The sequence below is a fragment of the Jatropha curcas genome, chromosome 8, assembly GCF_041381405.1.
Source record: "Jatropha curcas cultivar XTBG-Jc1 chromosome 8, XTBG_Jcur_1.0, whole genome shotgun sequence".
Classification (NCBI taxonomy): Eukaryota; Viridiplantae; Streptophyta; class Magnoliopsida; order Malpighiales; family Euphorbiaceae; genus Jatropha; species Jatropha curcas.
Genome location: NC_143158.1, coordinates 119,508 through 136,773, shown reverse-complemented (window position 1 = coordinate 136,773; position 17,266 = coordinate 119,508). Strand labels below are relative to the sequence as shown.

Sequence of the window (17,266 nt, the reverse complement as noted above, 5' to 3'; positions counted from 1 at the left end):
TTGTATGGACTTAAAGCGGATGGAGGCAGTGCGGGCAATAGACAGGTAGCGGCTTGCTAGGTGAGTAATAAATTTTTGAATTATTTTTGTATGCACAAAAAAAATAAAAAATAAATAAAGGAGCGGGTAGGTGCTGTGACATGACCACCGGACTCCTCATATTCACTTCCATAAAATGCCCCAACTAAAACCTGTTTGGTCCTTGACAAAGATTATTTATTACAAATATTAATTAACAAAATGTAAGACGTAAAGTCAACATTTCCATTTTCTTTAACTAATGGGCAATTGCATTAATTTAGAAAATTTACACATAATTCATTTCTTTTTTCTTTTTTCGTTAACTAGAACAGGCTGAAAAAAACAAGTTAAACACACCTGTGTTGTGTTATATTCTATTTGTTTCAACTTATAAATCATTTTCCTTTAAAAAAAAAAAAAATTCACTTTTACCTTATTAGCATAACTACGGCGACTTACCTTTCAAACTATTTTAAACAGTGCTATTAAAGATGAGTGAAAAATAAATTAAACAGTGAACAGTTTGCTTTATGTAGAGATGCTTTATTAATATATAAAGATATATATATTTCCTTTTTAGCATAGCTAAAGGAGTGGGGCCGTTTGATAGGTCAATTCAAAATAAAAGTTTGGGACTCTGCGCTTCTGAATTGTGACTTTGTGTCGTGCACTGCATGGGCTCGTTTCAGAATGTGATTTATGATGTTAGGCCTAGTATTAGGGAAGCTTTCGCAATGGATCCGAATTAGTTATTTTAAGAAATGATGTTTTGGGCTTGGGCTACCTTACTGTCTGAATATGTAGGATTAGGAATAACATCTTTTATTGTATTTTATATAGAATGAAGTGATTACAAGTTTTACTTAGAAAAATAACTGCAAGATAAACTCAAAAATCAAATTTCCCAATTATAACATATACTTGTGACGTCTTCATCATTTGCATGGGGATGGCTATGAAAATTATTTATTCAGCTCATTTGAAAAATCCTTTTGTCCATGCCTTTTGGGATGGCTACGAAAATTAAATTAATGTCCACATATATAATACTATACATTTACATTAAAAAATAAAAAAGTTGCCTTTCAACTTTCAACCGTGATCCCAATTGGGAATTTGTTCTTTTTCAACGACGATCGTAGCTTTCTTTTTCTTTTTCTTTTTTTTTTTTAATTTAATGTACTTAAAAGTTGAAACAATTGGCTAACAACTAGCTAAGTGTGCGTCACTTTCAGCCATTGTTTTTCGCTTTTTTGGCAAATTGTCTACCATTTATATATGCCTAGGTTACAATCGGTATCCAGCTTTTGAAAGCTGTTTATTCAGCTTGGCAAACAGCAAACGGGCTATAACGAGATTTTTCAACGTCTATCAAAGAAGGATTTGACCCTTCATGGACCTACCCAATGTGAATTTGAATTAATCAAGCCAATATATTTCAAACATTGAATAAACAAAATTAAGCATCATGGTCAATTAAGCCAATGATAGTTACCACTTAACTAAAAACAAAGTGAAGTCACAATGTTGAAAGCCATTGCCAGCTAAGATTCTAGTGAAATAGCTATCAGTAATTAATTATCTTCCAGTTGGAGACGTAATTATTAATTAATGAATACTACTCTGGTATCTGTTTCTATAACATATGTGGCTGCAACCCATGATGTTTTTTAAAAATACTGTACATTGCAAATTACAAAACCGAAAATATTCCTTGAGGAGTGGAGATAATTGGAACACAGCAGCATTGTAATATAATTAACCAGTACAGATATAATTCTTTTGATTATTTTTAAGATCTCAACTAATAATCAAGTTAGGGCAGAAACATGGCCCATCTGTTTCTCTGCCTCCAAAAGCGACATCAAGTCACCGTCACTAGCATGCAATGCATCGTATTTATACGGCTTCTCGTTGGATTACTCCTTTTCTTACATTTCTATCGTTTAAACTAGACAGCCACTTGGAAAATACGTCAGACTCGTGCTTGATTACCTTTTTTTTGTAATTTGCTTTTGTTGTATGTATGCTTCGCCATGGCCCTTCCAGGATACGATCAGTTACCATATATTCTGGGCTTCTTTTTTTCTCTTAAGATAAAATAAAAATACAAAATAATAAAAAAAAACTCAATTATACTGGATATTTTCCACCGCTCAATCGGGATTGTTTTTACTTAAGAGAGTTCCTAAGATAGCACAGCCATAGCCTAGCATAGTACAGTTTCTTTATCTTTGTTATGCTCAATTAGTTCATCACTGTTTTAGGAATTAGCCAGGGTTAACTGAGCACAAATAATATAAGTTCTTTTATTTTAATTAAGACATAATTAATTTTAGAATTCCAAATAGCAAAATGGAAAAAACTGGGCAAGAGAAGAGGAATCCAGAATTATAGATGAAAAGGACAGGAACTTAATTCGTCACATGCATATGATTAATTATTAATAATTAATTGAATGGGTTGGTTTACCTTTCGAAATAATCCGCTGTCTGTAATGCTGTGGTAGGCTGGTAGCAATAGCAGGCCTGACATGAGAAGAAAAGAGTACAATGTAGCCAAAGAAACAACTTGCCGGCGTTGGCGGGTGTTGTAGATAGCTGCAGGCAAGGCCAGGCCGGCAAGTCATCCTTGGCTGAATTACACTCTCTACCTCTTCATGCAAGGCCTCCAGCAGCACGTAAATACCCTGCAATTTTTCATTTCACAACATGCATAGAATGGGATGAGTGGCAAAACGAGTGTCTATTTATAGACGGAAATAATTAATATGGATGGATGACGAAAGAAAGAGAGGAGAGGTGGCTAATAATTAGGTGGATCTCAATCCGAAAAAAGAAATTGACCATAGTGGCAGCCAAGGGCCAAACTGCAAAAAGCAACGTCAAATTGCCATATCCATCCAAACCCTTTTAATTAGATCCCATTGGTGTCCCACTTTCTTTGGTTTTAACTTTGTAATAGGGAGGTCAATTTGGGGGAATATAATCTTTCTAGAGATATTGTTCAGCAAGGAGAATTCATGCCATGCCCAAACAAAGTAATGTTGTCATGATTTCTATTTCCGTTAATTAGTAGTTGTCGGTTTAATTAACAGGTTGGGTGCAATTTGACAGTAGCTAATTACCCACAGCTAGTTGCCACAGCTAGTTGTTGTAGCAGTGATGGGGAATAGCTGTCACGAAAAATAATTGCAGAAAAAAAGTGGAGATGCATGTTTTTGGGCTTTAATCGATACCCTTCTGTTATTCTTTCACAAAGCATCCTCAATCACCTTTACGACCTTCATGTCTTTATGCCTCCCAGTTTCCTTTTTCTTTGGGAGAAACAAGGTTTTTCGGCCGCCGCATCACACTTGCCCAGTCGAAAAACAACCGATCTTATCAATCTTTGTTAGCATCATCATCAGCTACCCAATTACATTTACACGCCTATCTACATTCCATTGCATAATCACTTTGAACTCCACACCACAATCACTGGGAAATAATTAACAAGGATGTTAATTCTAATCTAAAACTTTCTTGTGATCCTATATCCTATCCGGCGGAGAAAAACCCAGCGCATTTTGGCAGGCCATAAAAATATATATAGCTAAGCATATTCATAATTTGAAGATGTTTCAATTAACTAGGAGCAGCCTTATGATGGAACTTGCCTTATTTAGGATCTTGCTAATGGCAACTTGATTCAATTATGATCTAATATCAAGTTGTTTAGACTAGGATTATTAGGATAAAATAGCTGGAAAAGATTAAAAGGAATAAAAATAGCTAGCTGGATCCGCAAGTCTTGCATACGTTTACACAGCCTACTTGCTCAAAAGTTTCATAGCCCAATCTTCCCCCTTTTTGGTTAAAAAATATAAAGAAACAAAATCAACCATTTATTGTGTATTTCCAATAAGATATATAAATTGTGATAGCTAAAAAAGAGTGTAGATTTAACATTTCTGTTCAACTCTGTCCTAAATGGACTTGAGATTATATGCAGTAACTTTTTTTTTTTTTTAAATGTATAGATAGCTTTTAGCTTGATTGGGAAGGTCCTGAAGAAAACCAATATATATCTAGATAGATAGATGTTTAGATGGATAATTAGAGTTTTTTAATTAGGAATAAGGCGCACTGGTAGGCCTTTGGCTGGCCTCAAAACTGGAAGACCGATGATTTTCTCGTCAGGAAACACTTTCTCTAACTTGAATTTGATCACCACATGATGCATCAAAACAAGTATTGCAATTCGGGCATACTCCTTTCCAGGGCACATATGAGCTCCTCCTCCAAATGGAACATATGAGTAAGGGACTATCCCATTTCCGTCAAATCTTGACGGGTCAAACTTTTCTGGATCCGGGAAGTATTCTGGACTTTTATGCGTTGCAAATGCATTCCAATGCAGCTGTCCACCATCGTGTATATACATATTCATTAATCAATACAGACCACTTGGGATTATATATTATACAAGGACATAATTTTAACATAGATATATACCTTCCAGCCTTTCGGAATTGAAAATCCAGCATAAGTGAAATCGGCTATGACCTCTCTAAAAGCTCCATTAGCTGGTGGATGGAGTCTCAGCACTTCGCTTGCCACATTCCATGAATACCTCATCTTTTGTACGTCATGCCAATTCAAGAGCTCTTCCGAGCTTTTGGCTCTTGCAATCTCCTGTTGCTCTATAATTATGATAATTAAGCCTAAGTAATTAATCCAAGCACATATTTGTGAAAAATAATACTTATTAAATATGGTGCTAAATTAATTACCTCTTAAGACTGCTTCATATACATCGGGCATCTCTGCTAGATACTTGACGACAAAAGTAATCGCCGTGCTTACATTGTCATAAGAAGCACTTATCAAGGCTAAAATCCTGGTTGCGATTTCAGATTCAGTTGAAGATTGACCCTCCTCGTTAATAAGATGTTGGGACAATAAGCCTTGTGATTTTGAAGGATTAGCCTTCCATTGTTTAATCATAACTTCAAACTCCTCGCGAAGCTTCTTGGCCTCTTTAATGGCGCGCCTGAAATTCGTCCCTGGAAGATCTATAGGCAACGAAAGAAGCCCAGCTGAAAAGTGCTCAAATGATTTTTGAAGTTGTGCAATTGCTTCCTCATCATCAATGCCCAACAGCAATCGACATGCTAATACAAATGTCAAATCCTTGGCGAAAGGGTGAACTTCAACTACTTGTTTGCCATCCCAATGATTCTGTAGATGCTGTCTTGTCTTGGCATCCACAACATCTACATACTTGCGGAGCATATCTGACTTCAGAACTGGAGTGACAAATTTGCGCATTTTCGTGGCTAATTCACCTTTAGATTCATTTTGACTGTCAAATAATTTGTCGACAGAGCTAGGCCACCAGGACGAGACAAGCCTGTTCTCATTGGAGAAAACGAATTTGTTTCCTTCGGCATTGCATAAAAGAACCATAGGCTGGCCAAGCAAAGACGTCTTAAATAGCTTGGACGAGTATTTATTCCTCCTATCATTTATGAATTTTTCAGGGATGCCTTCCCTAGTTGTAGAAAGATATTCCATAGTTTCACCAATTAAAGGCCAACCAGTGCTGCCTGGTGGAGGTGGTGATGTCCGAGCTTCGCCATTTTTTCTGGGTTTCTGACGAAGAAAGTAGATCACAATGGGAATGATGAAAATTGCCGAAATGAATAGAGAACGAATCAAAACAATTTCCATCTTTCTGGATTCCTCTGCAGGGAACAGATGAGCTTCTGATGAATGAATGAGGAAAAGAACAATGCAGAAGGGTGTTATTAATATATGGGAGTATACATAGGAACCAAGAATCAAATTTAGAAGACAAAAATAAGAATCAGTAAGAAACAAACAAATAAAGGCATATGAAATTCTCAAAAAGTGTTGGACAAATATATTATTGCTACAAAATCCAAGTGCAAGGATATGCCATACATGTATTTGTATTATACAATGTCTGTCATCTTCTCCTAGTAAACTTAATCTATCTAATTTTGCATGATCATCAAAACCAGAACTGAATCATAGAAAGGGCGTAACTACCAAGTAGAGATCATGCTTTTATTGTCATAAACACGCTCACCTTATTAAAAACAAAACAAAAAAATCACATCATCAGATTACATTACAGGATCAGCATTTATTTAAGGTCTTAATTCAGAATATTACTTGTGTTGTTACTGCTCACTGCCATTTGTGCCCGTTGACTAATTTTGTATATCATTTAATAAGTACGGCTTAACTTTAAGCAGTTCGAAAGAGATTATATTCACCGATTATATTGAAAAAAAATATATATTACTAGCCAGTGGAAGATTATTATACGTCAGCCATATATTATTACCAAATAAATTTTTATTTATTTATATTTTAAAAAATAAAATTGAAAAGTTGGGGGTCCAGATCCTGCTAGTCCTAATAAAAAAGAATAAATAGGACAAAGGATATGTTGTTTTATAGCTCAAGAGCCATCGTCTACTACGTATATACGTATACTTAGGGTAGTACCACTGGACCTAATGTTGAGGCAATTGGAGGCCCAACAAACACCTCCCCTCAGTCGTAGTCTTTACCAAATGGGCCATTGGCATTGTGGATTTTTTCTTTAACTCGATGCCCTCGTGTCCCCTTCATCTATGCAATATCATGAAAGCAATTTAAAATTCCAGCTCAGTGGCTCGGTAGGTAATAAAACGGCTGGACGGTTGGGGTTGGTGGCGGGAAGATGCAAGGAATCGGCGGTTCTTCCAATTATGACAAGTCAAATCCTTGTATTAAAAGATAAAACACGCTTGGTCACATTAAATTCCAAAGGTTTGAAAGTTGAAAAATGAAAAACTTGAGGAATAATTAGGGGCTGGATTTCAGCCACGCTTTTCAGTTTTCAGTTTTCACATTACTCTACGGCTCGGATGAGATGTCCCTCCTCCCCTTGTCAGTCAGTCTGAGACCTCATTCCTTTCTCCGATTCCACGTCCAATTTGTACTACTCCGTTTCCTATTCCTTTCTGCGATTTCACGCCACTCTCTCTTCCGATTTATATATGAACAATCTTGTAAGCTAAACTAGCGTTTTCTGCACCAATTGCCACGCGTATTTTTCATATCAAATGGATTACGTGTCCAAGGACCAACGTTAATGCAATATGAGGAGCAGGTGGCCAAGACCTCAAGACTAGTCCAATTGAAGATTCCAGAAACGACATCTTGATACATCCGGTCGTTTCGAGAAATACAAGAGCTTCTTCTTGTATCACTCCGTTCAATTTCGGGAGTCTTTTTTGGACTTGAGGTATGTCGACGTCCCGTATTCGAAAATTCTCTCATCTGATTTGCATTTGAATTTTTCATTGTAAAATTCAGATTTTTTGTTCTTAAATTTGATAATCGATGCTGTTACTCTTGTTTCACCATTCAATTTGGTCATATCTCTGTCTTCCCTTATGAAATGCTTATTTATGCTTACAATTCCGTACAATTTGTTCATGCGTGAATTAAATTTTTTTTTTTTTTTGGTTATTTTGGAACAGCTTCTCAAATATGCCTCTTAACTATTTACTTTAGCATTTGAATGCAATCTGATTGAAATCTTTATCCTTGATACTTAACGGATGCTTATCGCCTCAGCTCTTGTGCGCAAATAATTCTTCTTTTCCCCTTGGTTTTATAATGAGCTGAAATTTAAGCTTTAGACGACCTTGTCTAGTCCTGAAATAGCGCAAATTATCGAAAATTTTACAAATTCGAGAATTGAATTAGTGGAATAGCTTTTGACTGCTCATCACCTCAATCTGCTCCTCCGAGGATTAGATAGAATCAAGATCTTCAACAGGCTTCTTGGTGTAATCAATATACAGAGAAGGAATAGCCATCCTGCTTTATCACCCATCAATTACATGTAAAGAGTAAACATATTGCTATTATAATTTTGGGAGAGAAAAAAAAAAATGAAGCTGCTACTCAGTAGCATAATCATTTTGTTTGAACTTTATCTTCCCTCAACTCTGTCCTGATCATAATAGTTGAATCAAGCAAGACCTGCATTTGCTGTTCATTTTGAGGACTTCTCCATGCACAAGGAAAACTTATTTCAGCTTGGCAATTCTATACATTCTTGATATGGTACATTCAGAGTTTGATCAGTCATGCCTTTTTCTGCATCATTTTTTTTTTCTGGGCTGGGTAAATGGTGTTTAACTATTTGTTAAGACTTCATTAGTCATTTTCGACCTTGAAAATGAATGTATGAGTTCCTTAAATGTTTTACCGTAGAATCCAATTTCTTGCTCTCTATTTATCCAGTTTGCAAACGGAGGATGGGATGGGGAAACATTTACAGGAGGCGTCTGAGAGTATTTGCAGTGGCTGTAATGATCTATCTGGATTATAAGGTATTGATTATTGATTGCTACCAACTTCTATCTTAACTATATTTTTGTGGATTATCTGGTTGTGCCAATTACCTCCCCTTTCTTTTTTTTATTCCAAGGCTGTACAACAAAGAGATAAATGGACCCTCAAATCCAAAAGATTTGCTTTGTGGGAAAGGGCTCATGAGCGTAATGGTAGGCGAATTCTCAACTTGATTATAGAGTTGGAAGGTTTGTGGGTAAAACTTGGACAGTACTTATCCACTCGTGCTGATGTGCTTCCTCATGCATATATATCACTTCTCAAGCAATTACAGGACTCTCTTCCTCCTCGTTCCCTGCAAGAGGTTTTATTTAGAGAATTTGCATACACATTTCTACAGTTTTTGCATCTAAACAAACTTTTGGCACTTGGTTTCCATAGTTGAGATTTACATTTGTGCAGGTTTGTCAGACTATTGAGAAAGAATTGGGGAAGTCCATGGATGATCTTTTCTCATATTTTGACAAAACGCCTTTGGCAACAGCATCTGTAAGCTCATTAAACTATTTTTGTAGTAGGCTGAAGATAACATATACTTGGATGAAAAATTTCCTTGCATTCTTCTTCTTCTCACAATGAACAGCAGGAGCTGAGTATGTTTTTGGATTATTCTATTGATCCCATGATATATCTCGCACAGATTGCACAAGTCCATCGTGCCACTCTTATTAGTGGGCGGGAAGTTGTTGTCAAAGTTCAACATGAGGGCATTAAGACAATAATTCTGGAGGTTTCACACTCTTTGGTTCTTAAGATGTTTGGAATGCAGAGTAACAGTTGCAACCTTTAACGGCTTTTGCATATGCCATTGTCTTACAGGACTTAAAGAATGCAAAGTCAATCATTGACTGGATAGCATGGGCAGAACCGCAATATGACTTTAATCCCATGATAGATGAATGGTGCAAAGAAGCTCCGAAAGAACTTGACTTCAATACTGAAGCCGGTATGCTTTGATTCTTCTATGATATTTACGTTGGGGAGATTTTGTTACTCGTGAACTTGATAGAATAGGACACTGTTTTCTTTTAGTTATAATGAATATGATTTGAAAAGATGCTGGATAATTGGAATGGGAGTTGCATCCGTAACTTGAAATATAGAGCAGTACGCCAATCAATTGGAATAGTGACATTCAATTGTATTTTAGATTTTCATATTGGGGATTAGGATATCAAGTTCCTCTTGGATCGATTCGAGTGTAGTGGTGATTATAAATGAGATTGAGGATGGTAGTGACCAAAACTGTAACCTTATAGTCTATTGTATCTGAAAACCACAATTATTCCTCCTTGAAGCCACCTCATGCAACTTTGTTCCAATGCCAGAGCAACTGACGTAGCAATTTACTTATGCTCGAACTAAACATATTGAGCTTGATTATGATTTTGTGTGAGCAAATTGCTGCTGGAAATATTCAAGTTCAATTAATTGCCAATGAAAATCAAATTACAGATATTTTCACCAAGTAATAAAGAAATTTCAATTCTTCCATGATAAGCTTCAGTTATTATCTCACATGGCCTTGGCTTGAGGGGTGTTAAGGAAATATATATCATAGATATAATTATATCTCTAGACGAAGTTCGTTATTATCTTTTAATTACTATTATACTTAAGATATTTGTTACCTTAGATATAGTTTTTGTATGTTAGTTAGACTAATTCTATCATTATCTTCTTTTGTTGTATATTTGTAAGTTCAATAGTAATACACAAAGATCACTTTTTCCTTTTAGTTTCAACGGTAGGCTTATTGCAATGGTGCTCCATGCTGCAGCTGGCCATTGTGGTGCCAGAGCGGAATAGATTTAGAAGCTCAGTAGCGGTGCCCCAATGGTGGGTTTGGAGGTTATAGAGATGAGAGGGAGTGTTTCAATCATGTAATAGCTTTGAAATTTCTTACACGTAGGATCTATGCATTGAAATGTGTCCATGTATAGCAAAAATGCCCCATAATTCCTCTTTCTATTTTCTCTTCAAACAATTCACAATACAACTCAATTTTTTTGCATTCTTTCTCATTTCCTAATGAGATTTATCTCTTTGTATTTGCAGAGAATACTAGAACTGTGGCTAGTAATCTTGGCTGTAGAAAGAGAAATGATGATAGCAAGACTGCGAAGCAAGTGAATGTTTTGATTCCAGAGGTTATTCAGGTAGTTTTCTCCATTAACATTCCTTTAACATTTTGTTGTGACAAGTGGCAAATGTTAAAGCCTATTCAGTTACTTGAGAAAGGTAGAGGAAGAAGTAGAGATTAGAGTCCTTGATCATCTACAATATTTAAAATAATATTAAATCAGCTGAACCTTAATCTCAAGCTAGTTGGGGCCAACTACATTGGTCAATTTTGTCTGTTCCACCTGGTCTAATTGTCATCTTCAAAAAGATCTGAATCCTTCCAGTTGCTTTATTTTTGCCTACCTCTTCAATATAGTTTACAATGCACATGGTAGTGACGTACTCAATACCTCAATCTAGTTGGATTTTCTAGTTCCTTGTGGTATAGAATGAGTCCTTTTAGTCACATTTGACATGGGGATCTTAAAGTGGAGCCTGCCCAGTACTATCTGTTGACCTACCGTGTTTCATTTTGTTCTTCTTACACTGAAGAATGTTGCCTAATAAATTCACTCTTCTTAAATTATGTTCTGTTGCTTCTAATGACAGTCAAGTGAAAAAGTCCTAATTTTAGAGTACATGGATGGAATTCGTTTGAATGACCAAGAATCTCTTGAAGCCCATGGGATCGACAAACGAACAGTTGTTGAAGAAATAACACGCGCCTATGCCCATCAAATATATGTTGATGGATTTTTTAATGGCGATCCACATCCTGGTACTTTATGGTTCTCTCTCACTTGTATTCTTGTGAATTTCTGTTTGCAGATTGTTATATGCTGCATTCCTAAGTGTTGAATCATTCTACTTGGATTTTTTTTGGTTATGTATTGCAGGAAATTTCCTGGTGAGCAAGGAACCCCCCTATCGTCCAATTTTGCTCGACTTTGGGCTTACAAAGAAAATATCAACTCCTATGAAACAAGCACTAGCCAAAATGTTTCTTGCATCTGCTGAGGTTTGTACAGTTTTTCTTTTCTCTCTCTGTCTATTTCTCTCCTTGTGGTTAAACCAATAATTCAAATAGAGCATCGACTTGATGTTGTTGTGACAGTGAGTTAATTGCAATTGCATGGCCATCCATCCTATTTCTTCTTCATTTTTTGCTCCCTCTCTCTCCTTCCCTCCCTCCACACCTCTTGTGATCATTGTTCTATGTCCTCAGTCCATGCTAGCTATTTCAAATTCATCAAAAATTTTTTGATGTTACTTGAAATAAAGCAATGGCAGGTAATGTCTTTTTGTTCATAATCAACTTATCCTTTCCATTGTTATTGTTTGTTAAATTGAATTGAAGCAATTTAGCTATATCAAATGATTCTCAGATTATTCATTACTAAAAATTATTTATATTTTTCAATTCTTTTTTGTTTATTATGCTTTATGAAGCAATCATGATTGTCCATTTTACAGGGGGACCACGTGGCCCTTTTGTCTGCCTTTGCAGAAATGGGGCTCAAACTGCGCTTGGACATCCCGGATCAGGCTATGGAAGTGACAAATATATTCTTTCGTAATTCAACTCCGGCAAAAGAAGCCTATGTAAGTATGCCCTGCCTTCTTCTCACACTTTTTTTAGAGCTTTATCAAGCCCTATCATATGACAATACTCCTGTTTAGGAAAATGTGAAAACTTTGGCCGAGCAAAGAACAAAAAGCATGAAGAAGATACAGGAAAAGATGAAGCTGAAACAAAAAGAAGTTAAACGCTTTAATCCAGTAAGCCTAGTTTCACCTCTTATTTAAATATTCTATATTGCATTTTTCAGTCACATATAATAACAATCTTTTGTTTTAGGTTGATGCAATTCCTGGAGATATTGTAATATTTTCTCGGGTCCTCAATCTTCTGAGAGGTCTGTAGAGAAATATCCTGTTGATACCTTATTGTGCAAAGAATCATGCCTTTCTTTACCCATTTTTATTGGATTCAGGGCTTTCTTCCACAATGAATGTTCGCATAGTATATCAAGAGATCATGAGACCATTTGCGGAATCTGCTTTACAAGGGTGAGTTTATACTAAATATAAAGTCATTTTAATGGTTCGTTGCCAGTTTTTGTCTGTTTGAACTATGAGCTCAATTTTTCAGTAACATCAATAAAGGATCGGCAGCAAATGAACAATGGATGTATGATACACCAGCTCATTCTGATGTGGAGATAAAGTTGAGGCGGCTGTTATTTGAGCTGGGAAAAGAAGACAAGATACTTGGAGTCCAGGTCTGGAACATTATCTAACTATTAATATGGCAGATGCTAAGTCAAGTTCTGCTTTTGTAGCATGCATGAATATAAACTTAATGCAGTGCTGTCCTATTTGCATTCTCCATTTCATTTTCAATGCTACTAAATTTCCTTTGGAAATCCATTAAAATCAAGGATTGTCCAAGTGAGCTACAATGGAGAAAATATGACGGAAATATGTTAAGAAACAAATTTATAAATGCCTTTGCTATATTATGCAAATAAAAGAATGCGGATTGAATCCAGAACTTTGATAATCATGATCTTACCATTCAACCCCAATGATTCTGTAGTGCATTTCCAAATCTAAGAGGCCTTTTAAGAAATTAAAAGCTATGAAATTAATTAATGAAGTGACAAAGGCTGTGAATACTTGAGCACAGAACTTAATCTTTTTTTTTTCTTTTGGGTATTACTTAAAATGGAAAGGGTTATTCTAAATCCTATTAGGTGCAACTAATGCTCTCTGAAGTGAGGACAAATGGCTGATAATTTCAGGATTCAGGAACTTACTAGTTACTGCATGATTTCTCTGATTGTGGCCAAATTCAGTGACTGATGTTAAAAGAAATTCTTAGAGGAGGTTAACATTTGAACGTGTAATTAAGACTTATCTTTTTAACATGGAAACTTGAATAAGAGCATAGATATAGTATGAAAGGAGTATGATTATACAATATTAATATTGTACGTAAATGTTAAAGTAGGATTATGGGCATACAAACTTAGTTTTGTACAAAAATGCCATAGGAGTCCTATTTTATGTTTCGAATATTAAAAGGAAAGACAGCAGCAGTAAACAAGTGGAATTCAGTGGTAACAGAAGATGCTTTTTCTAATAACCATTTGGAAGTTGGTTTACCTTCATTGTTGATTAACTCTATGCATTTTCTGGTCACATGCCTTGCTAATAATTGAAAAGAAACAGCTAAACTCTACTTTATAGTGCTTTGATATGACAAAGATGAGAAGGTTTGGTGTTATATTATAATTTTTCAATAATGATGGCTTAAGGTATGTGCCTACAAAGATGGAGAGGTTATTATTGATACTGCTGCGGGAGTACTTGGTAGATATGATCCTCGACCAGTTCAACCTGATAGCCTTTTTCCAGTTTTTTCTGCAACAAAAGGAATCACAGCAGGAATGTTACATTGGCTTGTTGACAATGGGTATGTAATTGTATCATATGAATCCAGAGGTTTTTCATGTTTGAAATGTTTACCAAATTTTTAAGGGAAATATTGTATAATTTTGTTCCCTTAACTGTTAACTAATGGCAAACTCATGATTTTCTAGTTCAATATCATTAAGCTCCTGCTGCTTGATTTTTACTTAGTATGCATGTCAGAGGAAATCTTATACAGGAAAATGTTGTAAACATGATACATCACTGAAAAATATTGGTATCAATACTGGTATTTTACCTGCACTATGCTATGTATTGAGAAATTGCGATCTGGTGGTTGGTGTGTTTTGCTTTGATTGTTGAAGGTGATAATAAACAGTATGAAGGCTAATGTGTCTAACTTTGAACTCCTCGCAAATTCATGCATGAGTATCACATTCAGTAGTATATGATTTCATGAGAAATTTTGTCCCTCGCAAATAATTAGGAAATTTCAGTATGAGATTGTATCATTGTACCAAGGAGATACAGTCTAAATAGATACGTTCTATCAAATTGTCAAGAATGATCCTAAAAGTTTTGCAAATTCTATGAGAACTTTGTTATGTGGAGTTTCTGAAAGTTCTTGAACTTAGAATATTTCGTAGTTGCTTACAAATTGCGGCATGATGTCTTTCAGAAAACTCAAGCTCAATGAAAACGTTGCTACTGTTTGGCCAGAATTTGGAAGGAATGGAAAAGATTGCATAAAGGTGTGAAAATTTGTTCTTAACTGCTGATGTTGTCCTATTACCAGCTGAAATCCTTCATTATGTTCTATGTTGCTTCTTTGTGTTCTTTTTCAGGTTAATCATGTCCTTAACCATACAGCTGGTTTGCACAATGCCTTGGCCAATTTGAGAGAAAATCCTTTGATGATGTGTGACTGGGATGAATGCATGAATCAGATATGTATGGCAGCACCAGAAACAGAGCCAGGCGTGGAGCAATTGTATCACTATTTGACTTTTGGTTGGCTATGTGGTGGAATAATTGAGGTATTATCTCATGCTCAAGTTTTGGAATACTGAGAATATCAAGGTCAAATGCAAATGCATTTTTTAATGTTAATAGTTCATCTATACTCACTCTAAGAACTATCGACACATTTTCATTACATCTAACTATTCTTGAAGAATGAAGGTGTGTTTAGAACAGCAAATAAATCTATAATAAGCATAAGAATAAAACATGGCAATCATTGCTATGCCTACTGTTTGGATTGCTTTGCAGAGGATTCTTACTGATTTCCTTCTCTAATCATGTGGTTAAATGAAACAGCATGCATCTGGTAAGAAATTTCAGGAGATTCTTGAAGAAGTAATCGTTCGGCCCCTGAAAATTCAAGGCGAGCTATACGTTGGAATTCCTCCAGGTATGCGTCTAACATTTGCCTTAATCTTCTTGCCATGCAAGTTCAAGCTTGTGAACCAAAATTGCCTCCGTGCTTTGAGAAATTAAAAACAAGATTTCTTCAGGTGTGGAATCTCGAGTTGCAGCGCTGACAGTAGATTTAAATGATCTCAAAAATCTTGTAGAGATGAACAATCGTTCTGACTTGCCGTCCACTTTTCAGCCAAGCAACATCGCCCAACTAGTGACTGCATTGCCTGCTTTGTTTAATATGCTGAATGTTCGCCGTGCAGTCATACCTTCTGCTAATGGACACTGCTCAGCTCGTGCTCTTGCACGCTACTATGCAGCTCTTGTTGATGAAGGCAAAATTCCGCCAGCACATTCCTCTCTCTCTAATCCACCCCTTGGTAGCCACCTACACATTCCCAAGTTTCCTTCAGCAAAGACCTCTAAAAATCGTAAAGGTAAGAGTAAAGAGGCAGATACTTCTTCAAAGAACAAAACTAGTGATCATGGGCATGGCCACTCAAGAAATTATAGCAGTGATCATTCTAGAAAAAACAGTAGCGATGGGTACACTAGGCTTGCTAGCAGTAACGGTAGTGCAACTGATAGCTGTGCTACTGGTGATAGTTCTCAAAAAGATAATGTTAATGTTGCTAGGATTTTCACTAACCCTAGGATTCATGATGCATTCTTGGGTATGGGCGAGTATGAGAATTTGGCCATCCCAAAAGGAAAATTTGGACTAGGATTTAGGAGGACCATTTCAAAGGATGGATCTCTTACTGGCTTTGGGCACTCGGGTATGGGGGGATCCACCGGTTTTTGTGACATCAAAAACAGGTTTGCCATTGCAGTGACGCTGAACAAAATGTCATTTGGGGGTGTTACAAGAAAAATCATTGAGCTTGTTTGCTCAGAGCTAAATATCCCATTGCCAGAGGATTTCTCAAGTTCTGGTGATAGAGGGCCTGATTTACAGTTCAATATGGGGAGACCAATGATTAACTAAATGTGGGAATTTTTATTACTATTATCATTATCATTATTATTATTATTAATATCTTGGTTACATGTATTATGTACATCTTAATACAAAATCAAAAATGTTATACTGACGGGAATAGATTCTAAATGAAAATGTAACATTTTTAACGTTTGAATTTATTTAGAGACGTTAGCGAAATGCATAGGCTGCTTTTGTTCTTTTGAAACAGACGAGGCAGTCGGTCTATATTTAGAGTTTTGTTAACAAATATATTGCACTGGGTGAGAAAATGGCAGTTATGAGCATGTGAGGTTGTGGATTGTAAACCCTGATATATATAAAATTCACTATTTATATTATATGCCAACCCATTCTATTATGTGGCAGCGATGGAGAGGTGCGAAAAGCAAATGAAAATAAGAAAGAAATGCAAGTGAGATACGGGCATTATTGAATTAACCAGCACAACCTGCAAAACGCGGTTTCTGCCACATCTTAAATAATTTCTTATTTGTCGATGAGATTTGCAAATTTTGTTTTATTTTATTTTAAACACTGAAATTGTACGAAAGCAGTGCATGTAGCCCCTGGAAGCTCCATTCGCATTATATTATTGAGTATACTTTTTAAACCATGTTTTGCAATTTAAAATCAGAGTAAATCTTGTACAACTAATTAATTGCCTTACCAATTATTCTCATGATTCATGTAGATCGCACAGCCCCATATTTTACAATTGGAGAAAACATTTTTTTCCTCTTACAACACAATTTTTTTTCTCTTGGAAGTTTAAAAAAAAAAAAAAAAGAACGAATGCACGGAACCAGTTAAGAGTGTGTTCATCCGATGCAATGAAACCAATTTAACTTGAGTATATACAACACACCAAATCATCATAGCCGACCACCGCTCAGTAGTGTAAGAAATTGCCAGC

General features: G+C 35.9%; 2 protein-coding genes and 1 long non-coding RNA gene across 3 annotated transcripts; 1 reads left to right on the top strand and 2 right to left on the bottom strand.

Moving 5' to 3' along the window:
• Positions 1-1,667: 1,667 nt before the first annotated feature.
• LOC110009925 (uncharacterized) lies at positions 1,668-3,778 on the bottom strand. The gene is made up of 2 exons (XR_002284803.3): positions 2,494-3,778; positions 1,668-2,111 (listed from the first exon to the last, which is right to left on the bottom strand). It is a non-coding gene; the product is annotated as an uncharacterized LOC110009925 (long non-coding RNA).
• A 92-nt stretch (positions 3,779-3,870) lies between these two features.
• LOC105638311 (beta-amyrin 28-monooxygenase) lies at positions 3,871-5,855 on the bottom strand. Its single transcript, XM_012222106.4, has 3 exons — positions 4,796-5,855; positions 4,518-4,705; positions 3,871-4,422 (listed from the first exon to the last, which is right to left on the bottom strand). Exons 1-3 carry the CDS (start codon positions 5,733-5,735, stop codon positions 4,129-4,131), a joined length of 1,422 nt encoding a protein of 473 aa, XP_012077496.1. The 5' UTR covers positions 5,736-5,855; the 3' UTR covers positions 3,871-4,128.
• Positions 5,856-6,732: 877 nt separating this feature from the next.
• Positions 6,733-16,507, top strand: LOC105637451 (ABC1 family protein). The gene is made up of 19 exons (XM_012220915.4): positions 6,733-7,326; positions 8,337-8,425; positions 8,524-8,751; positions 8,850-8,936; positions 9,088-9,177; positions 9,267-9,393; positions 10,506-10,606; positions 11,121-11,289; positions 11,408-11,529; positions 11,985-12,113; positions 12,192-12,290; positions 12,370-12,427; positions 12,506-12,581; positions 12,664-12,793; positions 13,832-13,989; positions 14,626-14,698; positions 14,792-14,983; positions 15,267-15,360; positions 15,464-16,507. Exons 2-19 carry the CDS (start codon positions 8,351-8,353, stop codon positions 16,354-16,356), a joined length of 2,901 nt encoding a protein of 966 aa, XP_012076305.1. The 5' UTR covers positions 6,733-7,326; positions 8,337-8,350; the 3' UTR covers positions 16,357-16,507.
• Positions 16,508-17,266: the final 759 nt, after the last annotated feature.

Bases quoted from the DNA above. Each gene is read 5' to 3' on its own strand.
- LOC105638311 (XM_012222106.4), bottom strand. From the start codon at position 5,735: ATGGAAATTGTTTTGATTCGTTCTCTATTCATTTCGGCAATTTTCATC. The intron at 4,706-4,795 runs GTAATTAATTTA...TCATAATTATAG, and splicing joins ATATGAAGCAGTCTTAAGAG to AGCAACAGGAGATTGCAAGA. The intron at 4,423-4,517 runs GTATATATCTAT...GATGGTGGACAG, and splicing joins CAATTCCGAAAGGCTGGAAG to CTGCATTGGAATGCATTTGC.
- LOC105637451 (XM_012220915.4), top strand. From the start codon at position 8,351: ATGGGATGGGGAAACATTTACAGGAGGCGTCTGAGAGTATTTGCAGTG. The intron at 9,394-10,505 runs GTATGCTTTGAT...TTGTATTTGCAG, and splicing joins TGACTTCAATACTGAAGCCG to AGAATACTAGAACTGTGGCT. The intron at 10,607-11,120 runs GTAGTTTTCTCC...TTCTAATGACAG, and splicing joins TGATTCCAGAGGTTATTCAG to TCAAGTGAAAAAGTCCTAAT.